The 20,421-nt window shown below is 47.6% G+C and overlaps 1 protein-coding gene across 1 annotated transcript; it reads left to right on the top strand.

Moving 5' to 3' along the window:
• Positions 1-3,225: 3,225 nt before the first annotated feature.
• LOC123669271 (kelch-like protein diablo) lies at positions 3,226-20,147 on the top strand. The gene is made up of 11 exons (XM_045602883.1): positions 3,226-3,424; positions 5,951-6,119; positions 6,509-6,688; positions 7,262-7,420; positions 8,131-8,323; positions 10,245-10,621; positions 11,472-11,573; positions 11,896-12,044; positions 17,501-17,639; positions 18,475-18,587; positions 20,002-20,147. The coding sequence occupies exons 1-11, from the start codon at positions 3,264-3,266 to the stop codon at positions 20,024-20,026; spliced, it is 1,767 nt and encodes a 588-aa protein (XP_045458839.1). The 5' UTR covers positions 3,226-3,263; the 3' UTR covers positions 20,027-20,147.
• The last annotated feature ends 274 nt before the right edge of the window (positions 20,148-20,421 follow it).

Below are 20,421 nucleotides of genomic sequence, written 5' to 3' on the forward strand. Positions count from 1 at the left end.
AAGACTGCACAGATAGTCAGGGTGATAATAAGGAATGAATTCAATATGGTGTATTTTTTTGTCATACTATAGATATCAGATCTTTCATAACTTTCATATTAGGTAACATGTTGTAGAAAGGTTTATTTTTTGTTTCAATTTTAATTCTATAAGACAGAGGGGTCTATTTTGTTATAATTTCCTAGAATTGTCATTAAAAAAAGGTAATTAGTCATTTAGTATATATGTTTTTTACTTAACTTTTTTTCTATCATAATCACTTTAATTATATATTATAATATTAAAAAAAATATTTTCACTATTGAAATAATATTTTTCAGTTCAGGTCTCCTAGACCAACCCGACTGTTGACGATAAAGTTTTCTACCGTACTAATGCTAGTTAAGATGTAAATATGATATTTAATTATGGGCTAATTGCTTGCGATAAATGTATTTATTCAGATAAGAAATCAGAAAGTTCTATCTATGAATTTATTATTCTATATTTTTCTAATAATCACATTAAAATATGTACAGTAGTCATATTTTCATTATTAGTATTTATTTATAAAGACTTAATACAATGTGCATACAATAAAAAAACTTTTACATTGTAAGGTTTTTAATGAGTTGTCTTTATGTTTTATTTATGTTAAATTAAAGAGTAGAAAAAATATTGTGTATAATGTTTTCTCGTACCTTTATAAAGCTATACATACTATACAAAGACAACATGAAATATATTACGTTATCATGTACAGTACACTGAGTGTACCCACATTCAAGGCACTGGCAACAGTGTCATAATATCGGAAACTCAGAATGAGTAATGACATACAGTAAATATCCTATTTTACATGTTTAAAATTTTAGTGACAAAAAAAAAAAACTCGCATGATTTAAATGCTGTCTTTGTTTTAATAACCTATCAAAATTATTAATACAGATTAAATTTTGTTTTTAAATTATTTTACCCACAAAAAGAAGTATCTATATTAATTTACATTTTCTTTTAGTAGTAAATTATTTTATTATAATTTTTTATTTATTTATTTATATCATATCAAAAATCAACCGTTCCAGCGGGATCGAACCTGCATCTCCGACTGACCGTGTCGGTGCTCTAGCCAATTAAGCTATGGAACGATGTACTCGCTAGATCGAAATTTTTGATATGACGATTTTATATTCGGTCTAAGCGACCGTGGCGTCGTCTATGTATATATATATATATTTTTTTGTTTATGCTTAAAAACTCTAATACTATTCTGCGCTATGTATGGTTAGTTTTAAAACAATGTTTAAATACTTAATCCTTATCACTATCTGTTTTATTTATTCTGTTACAGAGATATGACTTGTTGATCAAGTTTTTATATAGTTTTGTTTTCATGTACCACTTTTTCTTATTATCTCATTATGGTATTACTGCTAAAATTAAATTTTGTTGTAATAAAATGAATGCAACCAGTTTATTTCATACAATATGAAGCAAAAGTTGTTTTAAATATAGCTTATACTTTGAATGTTGTCTTTATTATTTTATATTTACTGGTGGTCGATCAGGGGTCGAAATTCGACTATAATTAATTTAAATTATAAGTTTTAACATTATTATGGTTCTGTTGTCAAAGACTAAGCTTCTATAATAATAACGAAAAAGTATATATGCGTGTGTCAAATATATGGTAGTGTGTGTAATGTTTTTTTACCGATTTAATGTATTTTTATGCATAATTTAAAAAAAAAAATATTGGCATTACGCACTCCTTCTCTATATAAACTACTAGCTTTTACCCGCTGCTGCGCTCGCATCGAATTTTTTTAAATAAAAAGTATCCTACTTCTAATACCTCCAAAAATATGGGTACAAAGTTTCATGATGATCGGTTAAGTAGTTTTCGCGTGAAAACGTAACAAACAAACTTACGTTCACATTTATAATATAAGTAGGGGTAAGTTTGCGAAATTTCATACTCTTTCGAGGGGTACAAAGTTTTTGCTTCACGTATTAAATACATAATTATATAAACGTTATAAAAAGAATAAAACTATTTTGATTTTTAAAATTTAGTAGACTTAATTAATAATTTCTACCTGTGCGAATTTTTTAATTGGTTTTGTATTTTTTTAAATATATGTATACCCATCTATTCTAATTATCTATGATTTTTTTTTGAAAATACGACTAAAAAAAACCTACAATAATAATAATAATAATGATCTGATAATTTCAGTGGAAAATACAACATTGTATTAGTTTTTATTATTATAAAAAAAATAACATGTAAAAACATTAGCTTAGGTAATGTATAATGATAATTCTCGTAGTATTAGCTTATTACTTTTTTAGTGTCTGGGATATTGCAATTTCAAAAAAGTGGTATTTTTATCTTTTTTTTTATAAACTTGATACTAAGAACGCAATTTTGATGTAATGAAATATGTAACATCGGTGGGGAAATAGTTTTTAAAACTACATTATTATTTCTACTTATTTACTTAGGCGGCGTTCATAAAATACGTGAGATGTTTAAGGGGGGAGGGGGTCGAGTCAAATCTCATCTAATCTTACGTTGGAGAGAGGGCCTCGGCAAATAACACGCAATTATTTTCTACAAAAAAATTATACTATTTTGGTCCATTTAATCCAGATCGTACATGCTTAATATTTAATCTTAAGCGTAATCGTAATACGATTAATATCATTCTCTAATTCGTTCGAAAGAAAATAATTTCATTCATACATCGACGTTATACATCTACTGACTGTTTGATTTGTTGATTGTGTCTGATTACTAGTCTTAACTAGTCGTAAATAACGGCACAAAGCAAATTTTTTTTCTTTTTACAACGCGTTTACGTAAGATATTCACATTCTGAAAAATCTCACGTGAGATTGGGGGATTGGGGGAGGGGGCTGAATCAAATCTCACGACTTCTCACCAGGGGGTGAGGGAGGGACAGGAATGTAAAAAAAACACCTCACGTAATTTAGGGACGCCCCCTTACATGGTTTGGGTGTTATAAATTTCTAGTACATTCTAGCACTAGACAAAAATATCGTGATTCAAATAATTTTAAGATGGGTATTGAGATTCCAATTCCATATTTTTGACTATGGTTTTGGTCACAATAGTTAGCTGATGCACACTAAGTTGCGGTTTCAATATATCAATACATTTTCCATTTTCAATATACATGACATATTATGTAATTGTATAGATAGAGGATTCCACTAGGATTCCTGTTGAGTGTTCAAGATGGTTGTAATGTGCCAGGATGGGGGAGGGCGGGTCCCCCGGCGGGGGCGGAGCGCGGCTGTCGCACACGTCGGAGAAGCATCCGCGCGCCATACTCGGGGAGCTATCGGCGCTCCGCCGGCATCGCGAGCTCTGCGATGTCGTACTCAACGTCGCCAACAGGAAGCTATTCGCACACAGGTTCGATCACTCGATTATAACATTTTGACTAGCCCGCTGGTGCGGTTTGTGGCGGTCCTGCTTTCTGCTTCAAGAGTTGTTCGATTCCCGCCTGAGTCATGGTGTATTTATTATTTATACCTATGTAGATATATAATTATTAATGATACACTAATGATCAAGAAACATTACTAGTTTCCTTTCTCGAACATCTACCATACAATCATTGGCATTGTATAACAAAAAGAGTGAAAAAAAAAACAAATGTAGGTCAACGTGCTATTAAAAACCGGTAGACATTTTTGAGAAATTATTACAAAAGTAACAATTAAAGCTACCAATCTCTTAGCACCAATTATGATAATATTGTTACGAGCGCTGACCTTCACGTGCCAGCGATAAAAAAAAAATACGTAACATTAATTGAATAAATTGGGCGCTTCCTCCAAAATAGTAAAGTAAAAAGCCTTCGCTATTGAAAAATCATGGACATCTGAATACTGGCATTAAGGGTCACAGATAAGTCCATCAAATTTAGGAAAATGGAGAAATTCTTATCCTAATTGTTTTTTTAATATTTAAAACTATAATGTGGTCACGTTGCAACTACGATAGTGTAGTAAAGAGGTCAAAAGTCAACCCTAGAAGATGAATTATCTCATGTAACCATTTGTACACAAAATATTTTAAAAGGGCTTCGACGCCCGTAACACCGTAACATTTTTTTAATGCGGCTATGTCGACAAACAATACGTTGGTTCGGTTGTCGGCTCACCTGATGGTAAGCGATTACCGTCGCCTGCAACTCGAGAAGTATGTCACTGTGTAAATAATTCCATTTGATCGGATAATTTGCGACTAAAAGCTAGCCATTTATATGTTTATAAATTAATGTAAGTGTAATATTTGCCTTGAAAACCTAAATTGCATAAAGATTGACCTCTTCGCGTCATAGGTATGTGTCATAGCGTTCAAATGTATGTGTTACCTGCATTATACTATTGTTACAGTCAGTAATTGATCACAGTCAGCTGATATTAAACAGTTAGCTAATAAATAATCTTATCGATACGAGAACTATGCCAAGAATTCTAGTTCAGGGCAAAGTTGACTTTGCACATTGTAATGGCTTCGCAAAATTAAATACTTGCTATTTTTTAGTAATAGTGAAAGTTGGCGAATGGATGAATCTTGGATGGATTTATGTATGTTTCGGACTTGAGAATTACTTTGCCGAATACAAAATGGGTATTTTTAGGTTCTTTCAACGTATATGTTTATGTTGATATAGATTTAGTACGTAATCTCCCATTGCTAGGCGAAGACCTCCTGGTCCATATAAGAGAAGCTTTTTTTATATAAAACTAGATCGGCAAACAAGCGTAACAAGCTCACCTGATGGTAAGCGATTACCGTAGCTTATAGAAGTCTGCAACATCAGAAGCTTCGCAAGCGTGTTGCCGACCCTATCCCAATTTCCCCCCAGGAGCTCTGGTCACCTTACTAACCAACAGGAACACAACACTGCTTGAAAACAGTATTATTTAGCTGTGACCTTCTGTAAGGTCGAAGTACTACCTTAGTCGGGCTGCTCCATATTTTGAGCAGGAAATTTCCTGCTGTACGCCTGTACCCTACTTCAGTTAAAATCCACTAAAGGAACTAATTTTACGCTGCTCTTCTTGCGGATTGGCAAATAATTTTCTCACCACGAATAATGATCGCTATCAGGTGTATAGTAACAACTGGGACTAACAGCTTTTCGTGCCCTCCGGGGTTGTGATAAAATCTGCAAGCGCAAACGTACAGATATTTAAAGAAATTCTGTGAAATTGGTAGAACTACAATTATCGAAGTGATTAATAGTAACTGGTAAATAAATATTCGATGTTTGATCTGAAGGTCATGACGATCAATAAAACTTGATTAACACTCGCTTTGTGTTTTAATTCTTTCGAGTCCGAAATATTAAATATAAATAATTTTAATTTTTTTTATAAAATATGAATGCACCGGACACTTGCTTAACAAAAATGAATTAAATACAAAAAGGCCGCGCAACGTTGGCTGACAAGGCTGTTTGATTTCACGAACATATTCCCGAGGGTCAAATTACTTTAGGAGCAAAAACTACCCAAAACAAGTTTTGACTAGCCCGATGACACAGATTGCAGTGGCCCTGCTTTGTGCTGCATGAGTTGTAGGTGCTATTCCCCCGAGTCTGAGTGTCATATATGTATTTATTTATATTTATTACAAAAATATGTAGCTATATTAGTTGGCTGTTACCTATAACACATCCATTAATTTGCTTATCTTAGGAAAGAATGGCCGTGTGTGTATGTTAAGCGATGCTTTAGCGCACCGTTCTCAGCGCTGGCTTATGCATTTGTATTGGCCCTACAATTATTTGTCGTGGTCTGAGCGTTTTTGTTTTTGTATTACTGTGTGTTCAGGGCACAAGAGTAAATCCTATTTGGGGCCGATTAGTGTGAGGCATTTATTATTATTTGCTGAACATAATGTGCAAGGGTAATGGTGGTCTAGGGTGATCCTGTCGGCGTGCAGCCCGTACTTCCGAGCGATGTTCACGGGCGAGCTGGCGGAGTCGCGCGCCACTGAGGTCACGATACGTGATGTCGACGAGCACGCCATGGAGCAGCTCGTCGAGTTCTGCTACACCGCTCATATCGTCGTCGAGGAGAGCAATGTTCAGGTAAGGGCTATGTCAAACTTGAGAGCAATGTTCAGGTGAGAGGGCTATGTCAAACTTGAGAGCAATGTTCAGGTAAGGGGGAATTCTATACATGTGCACTATTGTAGTACGACTTGGAAATGAATTTTAACGCAATAATTAATATTTCAATTTTATGCTGAAAAAGTTTTAAATCATTTTGGAAAGTAGCTGATAGTCTTCAAAATGCTCCATCTGCGGAATATCTTGCCGATTTTTCTCTACGGAATCTATATTCCGAATCGTCATTTTGGCAACATTAATATATTAAAACAAATATAACTTCATTTGTAAAATGACGATTCAAAAGTGATCATGAAGCCTACTTGAATATAGTAATTTTTGCTTTTGACACATCCTTATTTGTGCAGGCCCTTTTGCCGGCTGCATGCCTACTACAGCTGCAAGAGATCCAGGATGTATGCTGCGAGTTCCTCAAGCGGCAATTAGACTGTTCCAACTGCCTCGGCATCCGCGCCTTCGCAGACACTCACTCCTGTCGAGAACTCCTCCGCATCGCTGATAAGTTCACGCAGCAGAACTTTCCAGAGGTATAAAGACACGACTCAATATCCCGATTGGATATAAAATTTACGTGGGGTTTCGAGATCCTAAAAAATGTATCCTATATACAAACGAAGTGAATTAAATCGAAACACGTATATTACATAGTATAGCGTAATTAATATAGCCATATATAAAAAAAGCATCCAAGCAGTAGTTCAAGCACAAGATAGTAAGTTTTTAGCTCTGTTTTGGTTTTCGATGTAGACATCTGATAGATCAGGTGTTTTAGTGAAGCACACTGTAGCATAAATACGTATGTCAGATGTTTTTCCATTTTTGACAAGAAAAGTTCAATCAGACGTGAACTAAAAATTTTTTAAGCATCAATTCTGTCTCCTCAATCTTATAAATTGTATAGACTTATGGTCCGGAGGTGTTTCTCAAAGATTACCCCCTAATGACCATATATCTTCTTAACAATTTATTCGTCGACCTGCAGTGGAGCAGCGTACTGGATCGTAATCTCCCATCTGCTTCCTGGAGAAAGAGATCTTTACTAAGCAGTGGGGTGTTACAAGCTCAATCACACAATTGTCTAAATTAATTATCCTATCCAGGTGATGGAGAGTGAGGAGTTCCTGTTGCTGCCAGCAGCTCAGCTGATAGATATCGTATCCTCGGACGAGCTGAACGTTCGCTCCGAGGAGCAAACCTTCCAGGCGGTCATGTCCTGGGTCAAGTACAATGTTGCAGAGAGGCGGCAGCACTTAGCACAGGTATTTTATTTCAGCTCTATGAATCTGTATAATATTATTTCAATCAGTATTATAATAAGTTATTATTAAATAAAAAGTATTTTTTTATATCTAATGTATTTTTAAAATCTCGAACCGGAATCTTATGTTGAATACATAATCTAAAAATGATGTGTTTTATAACCAATATTATTGTATTCTAATTTTAAGTAATTTCTTTACGACATGATGATTTAAATGTTTTGGTCATATATTGGTTATTTATAATTGTGTGTCGTTATAGATATTAACACAGAATATGATTACATATATACACGGTGTCTTTGTCTGTATGTTCGACAATAAAGTAGCATTCGCTGTAGCCGAAATCGGCTTGGAATACTTCATCATATGTGGTGTCGAGGTCAATCGAAATGAAATCTATTTAAAGTTTGCTTTTTACTTTTTTTTTTTTATGTCACTAGGTCGGCAAACAAGCGTACGGCTCAACTGATGGTAAGCGATTACCGTAGCTTATAGACGCCTGCAACACCAGAAGCATCGCAAGCGCGTTGCCGACCCAATCCCCAATCCCCCCAGGAGCTCTGGTCACCTTACTCACCAACAGGAACACAATACTGCTTGAAAACAGTATTATTATATTATTTTGCTTTGAAATACATAATCAATACTACTCGTGTAAGAAAGTATTCGTGTGTTGTCTGACAAAATAACCCCCCCCCCCCTCCCAGGTGCTGCAGCACGTGCGCCTGCCGCTGCTGAGCCCCAAGTTCCTGGTGGGCACGGTGTCGTCCGAGCTGCTGATCCGCTCCGACGACGCCTGCCGCGACCTGCTGGACGAGGCCAAGAACTACCTGCTGCTGCCGCAGGAGCGGCCGCTCATGCAGGGCCCGCGCACGCGCCCGCGCAAGCCCACCAGGCGAGGTCAGTGCGGCGCTCCTTTTTTTTTTTTTTTTTTTTTTACGTGGGGAAAATCCATCATGGATACCCTCCAGCGCGGGGGCGCCAGAGGGTTATGTCAGACTCCCACTGACTAAAAACCACCACGTGTGTGCAGTCGTCCGCCTGGGTGGGGCGAGATGGGGTCGCGTTAGCATTCGCCATCTCACCCCGGTCAGTGCGGCGCTCCTGGGGCGGCCCGGCGACTGTCCACGAGTGGTTGTCGTGACCGGTCACTCGGGACGGTCGGGACGAGGCTGTCATGGCTGAGGCGTAGTGTTGTCAGCTCTGCTTAGATATACTGACTTCAGTGACGTTAACATATTGTTGCAGAATGTTGTGTACTCCGGAACGGGATACATGTTAAATAGTAATTTAAGGGGATCCCTGACAAATTCGGCCGTTTTCATGTGCTATAAAGTATACGTTAAAGTTACGTTAAAAATATCAAATAAATATATGTTGTAACTCGGATTCAGTTTATTAATGTGACTGTAAGATATTTGTATAAAATTCTCTAAATAAAGAGAAATAATTGTTTACCTGGACCTCCTTTTGCGTACAAAAATCGTATAGGCTTTCTAATTTTACTACTTACAATAGTGGATATTTTTTTTATTAATTAAGAATCCTGTACTTAATATTTCTACAGAAGGGTTTTTTATTAAGTGCAGTATTTTATTAGAAAATCATAAAAATATAATTTTTGGTTATTTGCCGGGCGACAGGCGGCCCGCGGCAGACGGCCAGAGGCCTTTGTACGGGGAACTTGTGTCGCTCGTCATCGCACGCTGCTCTTGCTTACGCGCAAATCTATTTACTTTTTTTAATCCAAGATAGGCATCAAAATGTAACAGGTAGACAGACTTACTGTTGAATTTTGCAATTGTATTTACTTCAAATAAAAAAATAATTTAAATTATTAATTTTGAGCTGTGTAAATGTAAAGCTGCTTAGCTTGTGGTCTAAGATCCGAACCTAAAGTCGATCTTCACCGAGCCGATAATATAATAAAATATAAATTTAGTATATCTATACAAATAAAATTGGAGCGGCTGTTTTTAATATTAAAATAACCGCTTTTTACTAAATTCATATGGATGTATGCACGATACATACACAAAAATAGCATTTTGATAATTTTTGTCTGTCTGTATGTCTGTTTGTTCCGCCTATTCTCTGCAACGGCTAGACCGATTCTGACGGAACTTTCACTGGCAGATAGCTGATATAGTAAGGAGTAACTTAGGCTACTTTTATTTTAGAAATTTATTTATTTTATAACTGCGAACTGAACAACAAGTAACAACTAGTAATTAATATAATTTTATAGCCTAAATGATCGACACGACAAGAAGAAAATTAAATAATAATTATGGATGATCACAACTTGTACGCAAGCTCTTGGTCTAGGAAACGGATCAATCGCATGTCCTAAGTAGTACAAGCTAGAGCCGGTAGATGGCCGAGTTTAATAACCTTTACGTAATACTGATCAGGTGAAGTGCGGGTGGGTGGGGTGTGGCAAAGTCTAAATGCTCAAGGTCATTGAGAAGGGGGAGCCTCTTAATGGTGATTCGATATAATGTGTTATATGTATTCTGAGGATGGACCTATGAAATAAATAAATAAACTCGTGAGACTGCGTGTTAGAGAGAGAGAGATAGACGGTTTTAGTACATGTTTGTTTTTGGTAGGCCATACACCCCTACGCACATATTAAGAGTCATAGACTAGCATGAAGATGCATGTCAGCCTCATTAAATTACTCGTTAATACCATCGATTTGACAGTAATTTAAAAAAAAGTACTTATTCCATTGATTTCGGAGATAAAAGATATGCTTGTTCAATCACTTTATACTGATATATGGTAAAATGAACACAAAAATGGTTTGCCCTTTCAGGCGAGGTGCTATTCGCCGTGGGCGGCTGGTGTTCGGGCGACGCGATCGCGTCCGTCGAACGCTTCGACCCAGCGACGGCCGAGTGGAAGATGGTCGCGCCCATGTCCAAGCGACGCTGCGGCGTGGGCGTGGCCGTGCTGCACGACCTGCTGTACGCGGTGGGCGGCCACGACGGCCAGAGCTACCTCAACAGCATCGAGCGGTACGACCCGCAGACCAACCAGTGGTGCGGCGCGGTGGCGCCCACGTCGTCGTGCCGCACGTCGGTGGGCGTGGCCGTGCTGGACGGCGCGCTGTACGCCGTGGGCGGCCAGGACGGCGTGCAGTGCCTCAACCACGTGGAGCGCTACGACCCCAAGGAGAACCGCTGGACCAAGGTACGCTCGTTTTTGTTTCATTATACATACTTGAACGACGAAAAATTCTAGATTAAAAAAATGTATACTAGAGTATGTATATATAACATACATCCGGTAGTAACGCCTACCTTGAAATAGAAAAAAATAAAAATAAAAATTTGCATGTATTTAGAGTAAAAAAGGACATGGGTTCATAAGCCCGTGGATGTATGACTTGTTAAAAAAAAAAAAAAAAAAAAAAAAAAAACATACATCCGGCTTGAAGGACCAATTAAAAGTTATGAATTTAGTTTTTGAGACTTATGATATAGTTTCAGTGTATAATTGCTTCATGTTTGAAATAGTATTTAAAAGTAAGGAATTTTGCATTTTTTCTCTTATGAGTTACTATGGCATTCGACTCGGAGGACCATTCTATAGTAGAGTTATAAAATTGGTTTTCTATGTGTATTTTTAGTGTCGTTACTTTGTTATTAGAATTTTATTTGACCATAATGGAATTTTTTTTGCTTATATTTGTGACTATAATGCCATAAACTACTTTACTTTTACTTTTTAGCCGACTTCAAAAAGGAGGAGGTTCTCAATTCGACTGTATGTATTTTTAGTGGGCGTACCAATCATGTTGATTTTTCCTTAAGCTAAAACGGGTGGTTGTCGTGTGGTGGCACCGCGTTTACGTTTGAATGATATATATATGGGAAACGAACCCTCGTAGCAGAAAGCACTACACAAGTCACTACAATCTGACAAGTACTTATTGAATTATCTTTAATAGTGTATTAATTTGTAGATTGCGAGCAAACGCAATTATTTTGTTCGAAAGTGCTACTAAATGAATACGTAACATGTACACCTTGTCCCACAGGTTGCAGCGATGACGACGCGGCGGCTGGGCGTGGCGGTGGCAGTGCTGGGCGGGCACCTGTACGCCGTGGGCGGCTCCGACGGACAGTCGCCGCTCAACACCGTACGTGACACCGTCATGGCTGGAATTATTATAGCCTATATTTGTGATTAAACTGAGGATCTATTTGCAATAAAAAAAAATTGAATTTAAATTATTGTTACAAACGAGTTCGGTTGCTCGTCATGATATGTGTAAAGGCTACACTTATGTATGATGTGTAATTTTTAATTTTATTTATTAAAACATTAACGGATACCTGTAAAATGATTTGATTGGTGGAGACGCTGTGACAGCGATGACTCGCTATTTTCTTAACGCGAATAGAAGCTTTAGCTTTAGACGGTCACCTAGAACTTTGCCCTTCATACGCGCATATGCGCAGGTGGAGCGCTACGAGCCGCGCGCCAACAAGTGGGCCAGCGTGGCGCCCATGTCCACGCGCCGCAAGCACCTGGGCTGCGCCGTGTTCGACGGCCAGATCTACGCCGTGGGCGGCCGCGACGACTGCACCGAGCTGTCCTCCGCCGAGCGGTACTGTCTCTCTCGTAGCGCTAGGTCGGCCCACAAGTGGGCCAGCGTGGCGCCCATGTCCACGCGCCGCAAGCACCTGGGCTGCGCCGTGTTCGACGGCCAGATCTACGCCGTGGGCGGCCGCGACGACTGCACCGAGCTGTCCTCCGCCGAGCGGTACTGTCTCTCTCGTAGCGCTAGGTCGGCCCACAAGTGGGCCAGCGTGGCGCCCATGTCCACGCGCCGCAAGCACCTGGGCTGCGCCGTGTTCGACGGCCAGATCTACGCCGTGGGCGGCCGCGACGACTGCACCGAGCTGTCCTCCGCCGAGCGGTACTGTCTCTCTCGTAGCGCTAGGTCGGCCCACAAGTGGGCCAGCGTGGCGCCCATGTCCACGCGCCGCAAGCACCTGGGCTGCGCCGTGTTCGACGGCCAGATCTACGCCGTGGGCGGCCGCGACGACTGCACCGAGCTGTCCTCCGCCGAGCGGTACTGTCTCTCTCGTAGCGCTAGGTCGGCCCACAAGTGGGCCAGCGTGGCGCCCATGTCCACGCGCCGCAAGCACCTGGGCTGCGCCGTGTTCGACGGCCAGATCTACGCCGTGGGCGGCCGCGACGACTGCACCGAGCTGTCCTCCGCCGAGCGGTACTGTCTCTCTCGTAGCGCTAGGTCGGCCCACAAGTGGGCCAGCGTGGCGCCCATGTCCACGCGCCGCAAGCACCTGGGCTGCGCCGTGTTCGACGGCCAGATCTACGCCGTGGGCGGCCGCGACGACTGCACCGAGCTGTCCTCCGCCGAGCGGTACTGTCTCTCTCGTAGCGCTAGGTCGGCCCACAAGTGGGCCAGCGTGGCGCCCATGTCCACGCGCCGCAAGCACCTGGGCTGCGCCGTGTTCGACGGCCAGATCTACGCCGTGGGCGGCCGCGACGACTGCACCGAGCTGTCCTCCGCCGAGCGGTACTGTCTCTCTCGTAGCGCTAGGTCGGCCCACAAGTGGGCCAGCGTGGCGCCCATGTCCACGCGCCGCAAGCACCTGGGCTGCGCCGTGTTCGACGGCCAGATCTACGCCGTGGGCGGCCGCGACGACTGCACCGAGCTGTCCTCCGCCGAGCGGTACTGTCTCTCTCGTAGCGCTAGGTCGGCCCACAAGTGGGCCAGCGTGGCGCCCATGTCCACGCGCCGCAAGCACCTGGGCTGCGCCGTGTTCGACGGCCAGATCTACGCCGTGGGCGGCCGCGACGACTGCACCGAGCTGTCCTCCGCCGAGCGGTACTGTCTCTCTCGTAGCGCTAGGTCGGCCCACAAGTGGGCCAGCGTGGCGCCCATGTCCACGCGCCGCAAGCACCTGGGCTGCGCCGTGTTCGACGGCCAGATCTACGCCGTGGGCGGCCGCGACGACTGCACCGAGCTGTCCTCCGCCGAGCGGTACTGTCTCTCTCGTAGCGCTAGGTCGGCCCACAAGTGGGCCAGCGTGGCGCCCATGTCCACGCGCCGCAAGCACCTGGGCTGCGCCGTGTTCGACGGCCAGATCTACGCCGTGGGCGGCCGCGACGACTGCACCGAGCTGTCCTCCGCCGAGCGGTACTGTCTCTCTCGTAGCGCTAGGTCGGCCCACAAGTGGGCCAGCGTGGCGCCCATGTCCACGCGCCGCAAGCACCTGGGCTGCGCCGTGTTCGACGGCCAGATCTACGCCGTGGGCGGCCGCGACGACTGCACCGAGCTGTCCTCCGCCGAGCGGTACTGTCTCTCTCGTAGCGCTAGGTCGGCCCACAAGTGGGCCAGCGTGGCGCCCATGTCCACGCGCCGCAAGCACCTGGGCTGCGCCGTGTTCGACGGCCAGATCTACGCCGTGGGCGGCCGCGACGACTGCACCGAGCTGTCCTCCGCCGAGCGGTACTGTCTCTCTCGTAGCGCTAGGTCGGCCCACAAGTGGGCCAGCGTGGCGCCCATGTCCACGCGCCGCAAGCACCTGGGCTGCGCCGTGTTCGACGGCCAGATCTACGCCGTGGGCGGCCGCGACGACTGCACCGAGCTGTCCTCCGCCGAGCGGTACTGTCTCTCTCGTAGCGCTAGGTCGGCCCACAAGTGGGCCAGCGTGGCGCCCATGTCCACGCGCCGCAAGCACCTGGGCTGCGCCGTGTTCGACGGCCAGATCTACGCCGTGGGCGGCCGCGACGACTGCACCGAGCTGTCCTCCGCCGAGCGGTACTGTCTCTCTCGTAGCGCTAGGTCGGCCCACAAGTGGGCCAGCGTGGCGCCCATGTCCACGCGCCGCAAGCACCTGGGCTGCGCCGTGTTCGACGGCCAGATCTACGCCGTGGGCGGCCGCGACGACTGCACCGAGCTGTCCTCCGCCGAGCGGTACTGTCTCTCTCGTAGCGCTAGGTCGGCCCACAAGTGGGCCAGCGTGGCGCCCATGTCCACGCGCCGCAAGCACCTGGGCTGCGCCGTGTTCGACGGCCAGATCTACGCCGTGGGCGGCCGCGACGACTGCACCGAGCTGTCCTCCGCCGAGCGGTACTGTCTCTCTCGTAGCGCTAGGTCGGCCCACAAGTGGGCCAGCGTGGCGCCCATGTCCACGCGCCGCAAGCACCTGGGCTGCGCCGTGTTCGACGGCCAGATCTACGCCGTGGGCGGCCGCGACGACTGCACCGAGCTGTCCTCCGCCGAGCGGTACTGTCTCTCTCGTAGCGCTAGGTCGGCCCACAAGTGGGCCAGCGTGGCGCCCATGTCCACGCGCCGCAAGCACCTGGGCTGCGCCGTGTTCGACGGCCAGATCTACGCCGTGGGCGGCCGCGACGACTGCACCGAGCTGTCCTCCGCCGAGCGGTACTGTCTCTCTCGTAGCGCTAGGTCGGCCCACAAGTGGGCCAGCGTGGCGCCCATGTCCACGCGCCGCAAGCACCTGGGCTGCGCCGTGTTCGACGGCCAGATCTACGCCGTGGGCGGCCGCGACGACTGCACCGAGCTGTCCTCCGCCGAGCGGTACTGTCTCTCTCGTAGCGCTAGGTCGGCCCACAAGTGGGCCAGCGTGGCGCCCATGTCCACGCGCCGCAAGCACCTGGGCTGCGCCGTGTTCGACGGCCAGATCTACGCCGTGGGCGGCCGCGACGACTGCACCGAGCTGTCCTCCGCCGAGCGGTACTGTCTCTCTCGTAGCGCTAGGTCGGCCCACAAGTGGGCCAGCGTGGCGCCCATGTCCACGCGCCGCAAGCACCTGGGCTGCGCCGTGTTCGACGGCCAGATCTACGCCGTGGGCGGCCGCGACGACTGCACCGAGCTGTCCTCCGCCGAGCGGTACTGTCTCTCTCGTAGCGCTAGGTCGGCCCACAAGTGGGCCAGCGTGGCGCCCATGTCCACGCGCCGCAAGCACCTGGGCTGCGCCGTGTTCGACGGCCAGATCTACGCCGTGGGCGGCCGCGACGACTGCACCGAGCTGTCCTCCGCCGAGCGGTACTGTCTCTCTCGTAGCGCTAGGTCGGCCCACAAGTGGGCCAGCGTGGCGCCCATGTCCACGCGCCGCAAGCACCTGGGCTGCGCCGTGTTCGACGGCCAGATCTACGCCGTGGGCGGCCGCGACGACTGCACCGAGCTGTCCTCCGCCGAGCGGTACTGTCTCTCTCGTAGCGCTAGGTCGGCCCACAAGTGGGCCAGCGTGGCGCCCATGTCCACGCGCCGCAAGCACCTGGGCTGCGCCGTGTTCGACGGCCAGATCTACGCCGTGGGCGGCCGCGACGACTGCACCGAGCTGTCCTCCGCCGAGCGGTACTGTCTCTCTCGTAGCGCTAGGTCGGCCCACAAGTGGGCCAGCGTGGCGCCCATGTCCACGCGCCGCAAGCACCTGGGCTGCGCCGTGTTCGACGGCCAGATCTACGCCGTGGGCGGCCGCGACGACTGCACCGAGCTGTCCTCCGCCGAGCGGTACTGTCTCTCTCGTAGCGCTAGGTCGGCCCACAAGTGGGCCAGCGTGGCGCCCATGTCCACGCGCCGCAAGCACCTGGGCTGCGCCGTGTTCGACGGCCAGATCTACGCCGTGGGCGGCCGCGACGACTGCACCGAGCTGTCCTCCGCCGAGCGGTACTGTCTCTCTCGTAGCGCTAGGTCGGCCCACAAGTGGGCCAGCGTGGCGCCCATGTCCACGCGCCGCAAGCACCTGGGCTGCGCCGTGTTCGACGGCCAGATCTACGCCGTGGGCGGCCGCGACGACTGCACCGAGCTGTCCTCCGCCGAGCGGTACTGTCTCTCTCGTAGCGCTAGGTCGGCCCACAAGTGGGCCAGCGTGGCGCCCATGTCCACGCGCCGCAAGCACCTGGGCTGCGCCGTGTTCGACGGCCAGATCTACGCCGTGGGCGGCCGCGACGACTGCACCGAGCTGTCCTCCGCCGAGCGGTACTGTCTCTCTCGTAGCGCTAGGTCGGCCCACAAGTGGGCCAGCGTGGCGCCCATGTCCACGCGCCGCAAGCACCTGGGCTGCGCCGTGTTCGACGGCCAGATCTACGCCGTGGGCGGCCGCGACGACTGCACCGAGCTGTCCTCCGCCGAGCGGTACTGTCTCTCTCGTAGCGCTAGGTCGGCCCACAAGTGGGCCAGCGTGGCGCCCATGTCCACGCGCCGCAAGCACCTGGGCTGCGCCGTGTTCGACGGCCAGATCTACGCCGTGGGCGGCCGCGACGACTGCACCGAGCTGTCCTCCGCCGAGCGGTACTGTCTCTCTCGTAGCGCTAGGTCGGCCCACAAGTGGGCCAGCGTGGCGCCCATGTCCACGCGCCGCAAGCACCTGGGCTGCGCCGTGTTCGACGGCCAGATCTACGCCGTGGGCGGCCGCGACGACTGCACCGAGCTGTCCTCCGCCGAGCGGTACTGTCTCTCTCGTAGCGCTAGGTCGGCCCACAAGTGGGCCAGCGTGGCGCCCATGTCCACGCGCCGCAAGCACCTGGGCTGCGCCGTGTTCGACGGCCAGATCTACGCCGTGGGCGGCCGCGACGACTGCACCGAGCTGTCCTCCGCCGAGCGGTACTGCCGCCGGCACTGCCAACTGCTGCCAGTGCCGTCGCCCTCATTGTCTTTATTATATCACTAGGTCGGCAAACAAGCGCACGGCTCACCCGATGGTGAGCGATTACCGTAGCTTATAGACGCCTGACACACCAGAAGCATTGCAAGCGCGTTGCCGACTCTACCCTTAACTCCCCCCAGGAGTTCTGGCCACCTTACTCACCAACAGGAACACAACAACAGTATTATTTGGCTGTGATCTTCTGTAAGGTCGACGTACTTCCCCAGTCGGGCTGCTCCATATTTTGAGCAGGAAATTTCTTACTGTGTGTCTCAGTTAAAACTCACTACTGTTAACTTCACCGGTCGGTGAATCCGAATCGGTGGTAGCTTTACTTTTTACAAAAATAATAAACACCTTACAATTTAGAATAAAGTAACTGTTGATTGTTGATTGTGATTGTGCTGGTGCTGGTGTGCAGCTACGAGCCGGCGACGGACTCGTGGTCGCCGGTGGTGGCGATGACGTCGCGGCGCAGCGGCGTGGGGCTGGCCGTGGTCAACGGGCAGCTGTACGCCGTGGGCGGCTTCGACGGCACCGCCTACCTCAAGTCCATCGAGGTAGCGGCCTCGCACTGCCCCGCCCACTGTCGGCCGCTCTGCTACACCGGCGGGCGCGGGCTCGATTCCCGCTCCCAGTGGATATTTGTCTATATACAAATATTTATTTCCGATCTGGTTGTTAGTTCTTGTGGGACTCCCCACTGAGTTAAGCTGTCGGTCCCAGTTGTTATCATGTACACTTGATAGCGATCGTTGCTCATACTAGGGAATATATCCACCAACCCGCATTGGACCAGCTTGGTAGAATTAAACTCTGATCCTTCTTCTACATTGGGAAAGAGGCCTATGCCCAGCAGTGGGATGTTACAGGCTGTAGCGATACAGATGTATGCCGCAGTCTGGGCGTTTGTGCTCGTGTGTTGAATGTGTTTCCGGACCCCCACCACAAGAAAACCGTACTGGGGGCCGGAGGCGATTATATTTTACTGGTTGCCATCATTAGGTGGCGAATTTGTTCAAAATGATGACAGTTCGGTTGTCGATATTACAATACTATATCATCTACTATATAATATCATAGTGCCATTGAAGTAGCACAATAGTAAGTCCATCACTTAGATATTATGATGTCACTGATCCGGTACTAATCGATAGTTAAGATGCAATGTTCAATGACTGATAAAAACCTAAAAGCTCGTTATGAAAAGAATTTTATTAAAATTAAAAATATTATAAAACTTAATCCTATATTAAACGAGTTTTTTGTTTAAATTCTATATCAAAAAAAAAAAAAAAAAAAAAAAATTAAGTAGAAAACACTGTTAATATTCCATTGATCCAGTCATTGTGTATGAGTAATATCGTAGACGGTACACGTATGTTGCGCCCGCAGGTGTTCGACCCGGAGTCGAACCAGTGGCGGCTGTGCGGCGCCATGAACTACCGGCGGCTGGGCGGCGGCGTGGGCGTCATGCGCGCGCCGCACCACGACAACCACTACATCTGGTAACCGCCCACTCGTCGCCACACCCACACGTCGCCACACCCACACTCGTCGCCACACCCACACTCATCGCCACACCCACACTCGTCGCCACACCCACACTCGTCGCCACACCCACACGTCGCCACACCCACACTCGTCGCCACACCCACACGTCGCCACACCCACACTTGTCGCCACACCCACACTTGTCGCCACACCCACACTCGTCGCCACACCCACACTCGTCGCCACACCCACACGTCGCCACACCCACACTCGTCGCCACACCCACACGTCGCCACACCCACACGTCGCCACACCCACACTCGTCGCCACACCCACACTCGTCGCCACACCCACACTCGTCGCCACACCCACACTCGTCGCCACACCCACACTCGTCGCCACACCCACACTCGTCGCCACACCCACACTCGTCGCCACACCCACACTCGTCGCCACACCCACACGTCGCCACACCCACACGTCGCCACACCCACACTCGTCGCCACACCCACACGTCGCCACACTCACACGTCGCCACACCCACACGTTGCCACACCCACACGTTGCCACACCCACACGTCGCCACACCCACACGTCGCCACACCCACACTCGTCGCCACACCCACACGTCGCCACACCCACACTCGTCGCCACACCCACACTCGTCGCCACACCCACACGTCGCCACACCCACACGTCGCCACACCCACACTCGTCGCCACACCCACACGTCGCCACACCCACACTCGTCGCCACACCCACACTCGTCGCCACACCCACACGTCGCCACACCCACACTCGTCGCCACACCCACACGTCGCCACACCCACACGTCGCCACACCCACACTCGTCGCCACACCCACACTCGTCGCCACACCCACACTCGTCGCCACACCCACACGTCGCCACACCCACACTCGTCGCCACACCCACACGTCGCCACACCCACACGTCGCCACACCCACACGTCGCCACACCCACACTCGTCGCCATACCCACACTCATCACCCTAGCTCAGCAACTACCTAACTACCTAAATAGTTAATACGCCAATAGCTCGTCAATTCAATATAGCTAGTAATCGCCCAGTGGTCAAAATTCGACCATTATTGTGGTTAATTTTTATTATTTTTGTTAATTTAAACTTTGGAAACCGTAACCTTAAATAAGATTTCTAGAACTACAGTAAAAGATAATGACACAATTGCCCCAAGTTTTCTGGAATTGCACCAGCTCTGGTCACCTTACTCACCAACAGGAACACAACACTGCTTGAATGCAGTACTATTTAGCTGTGATCTTCTGTAAGGTCGATGTACTTCCCCAGTCGAGCTGCTTCAGATTTTGAGCAGGAAATTTTCTGCTGCCCTAACCTCAGTTGCATCGTCTAAAGGTGCAATGAATGAACGCTTGTGTAATTGTTTCAGGAATCGCAAAGACTCGGTGGTGTGAACACCGCCGTACGTTCATCTCCTATCAGGTTAAGTCTCTCTAAGTATCGTATATTTTATTGTTAAATCTATATTAATTGACTATTTATAAATAAATGAAAATACAAATTTTAGAATATAAACATGAATTTTATTTATTAACCTATCTCTATAGTTTTTGATTTTTGCTCCTTTAAACAACAAAGTAATTTAATATTATTAGACTAAAACTGACGGTAGATTTTTAACTATCTTCTAAATATTTCAGTGATTCTTAGTAAAAGTAGAAGGTTGCCTGGAAGTGTTCGCTATAAGCAATAAGGCCGCCTTTGCATACATTGTGTTTTTGTACCTAATCGTTCTAAAATATATCATCTTTTTTGTATGTAATAAGCTTAATAAATAAAAAGTAAAAGT

The sequence above is a fragment of the Melitaea cinxia genome, chromosome 3 (genome assembly GCF_905220565.1).
Source record: "Melitaea cinxia chromosome 3, ilMelCinx1.1, whole genome shotgun sequence".
NCBI classification, from domain to species: Eukaryota; Metazoa; Arthropoda; class Insecta; order Lepidoptera; family Nymphalidae; genus Melitaea; species Melitaea cinxia.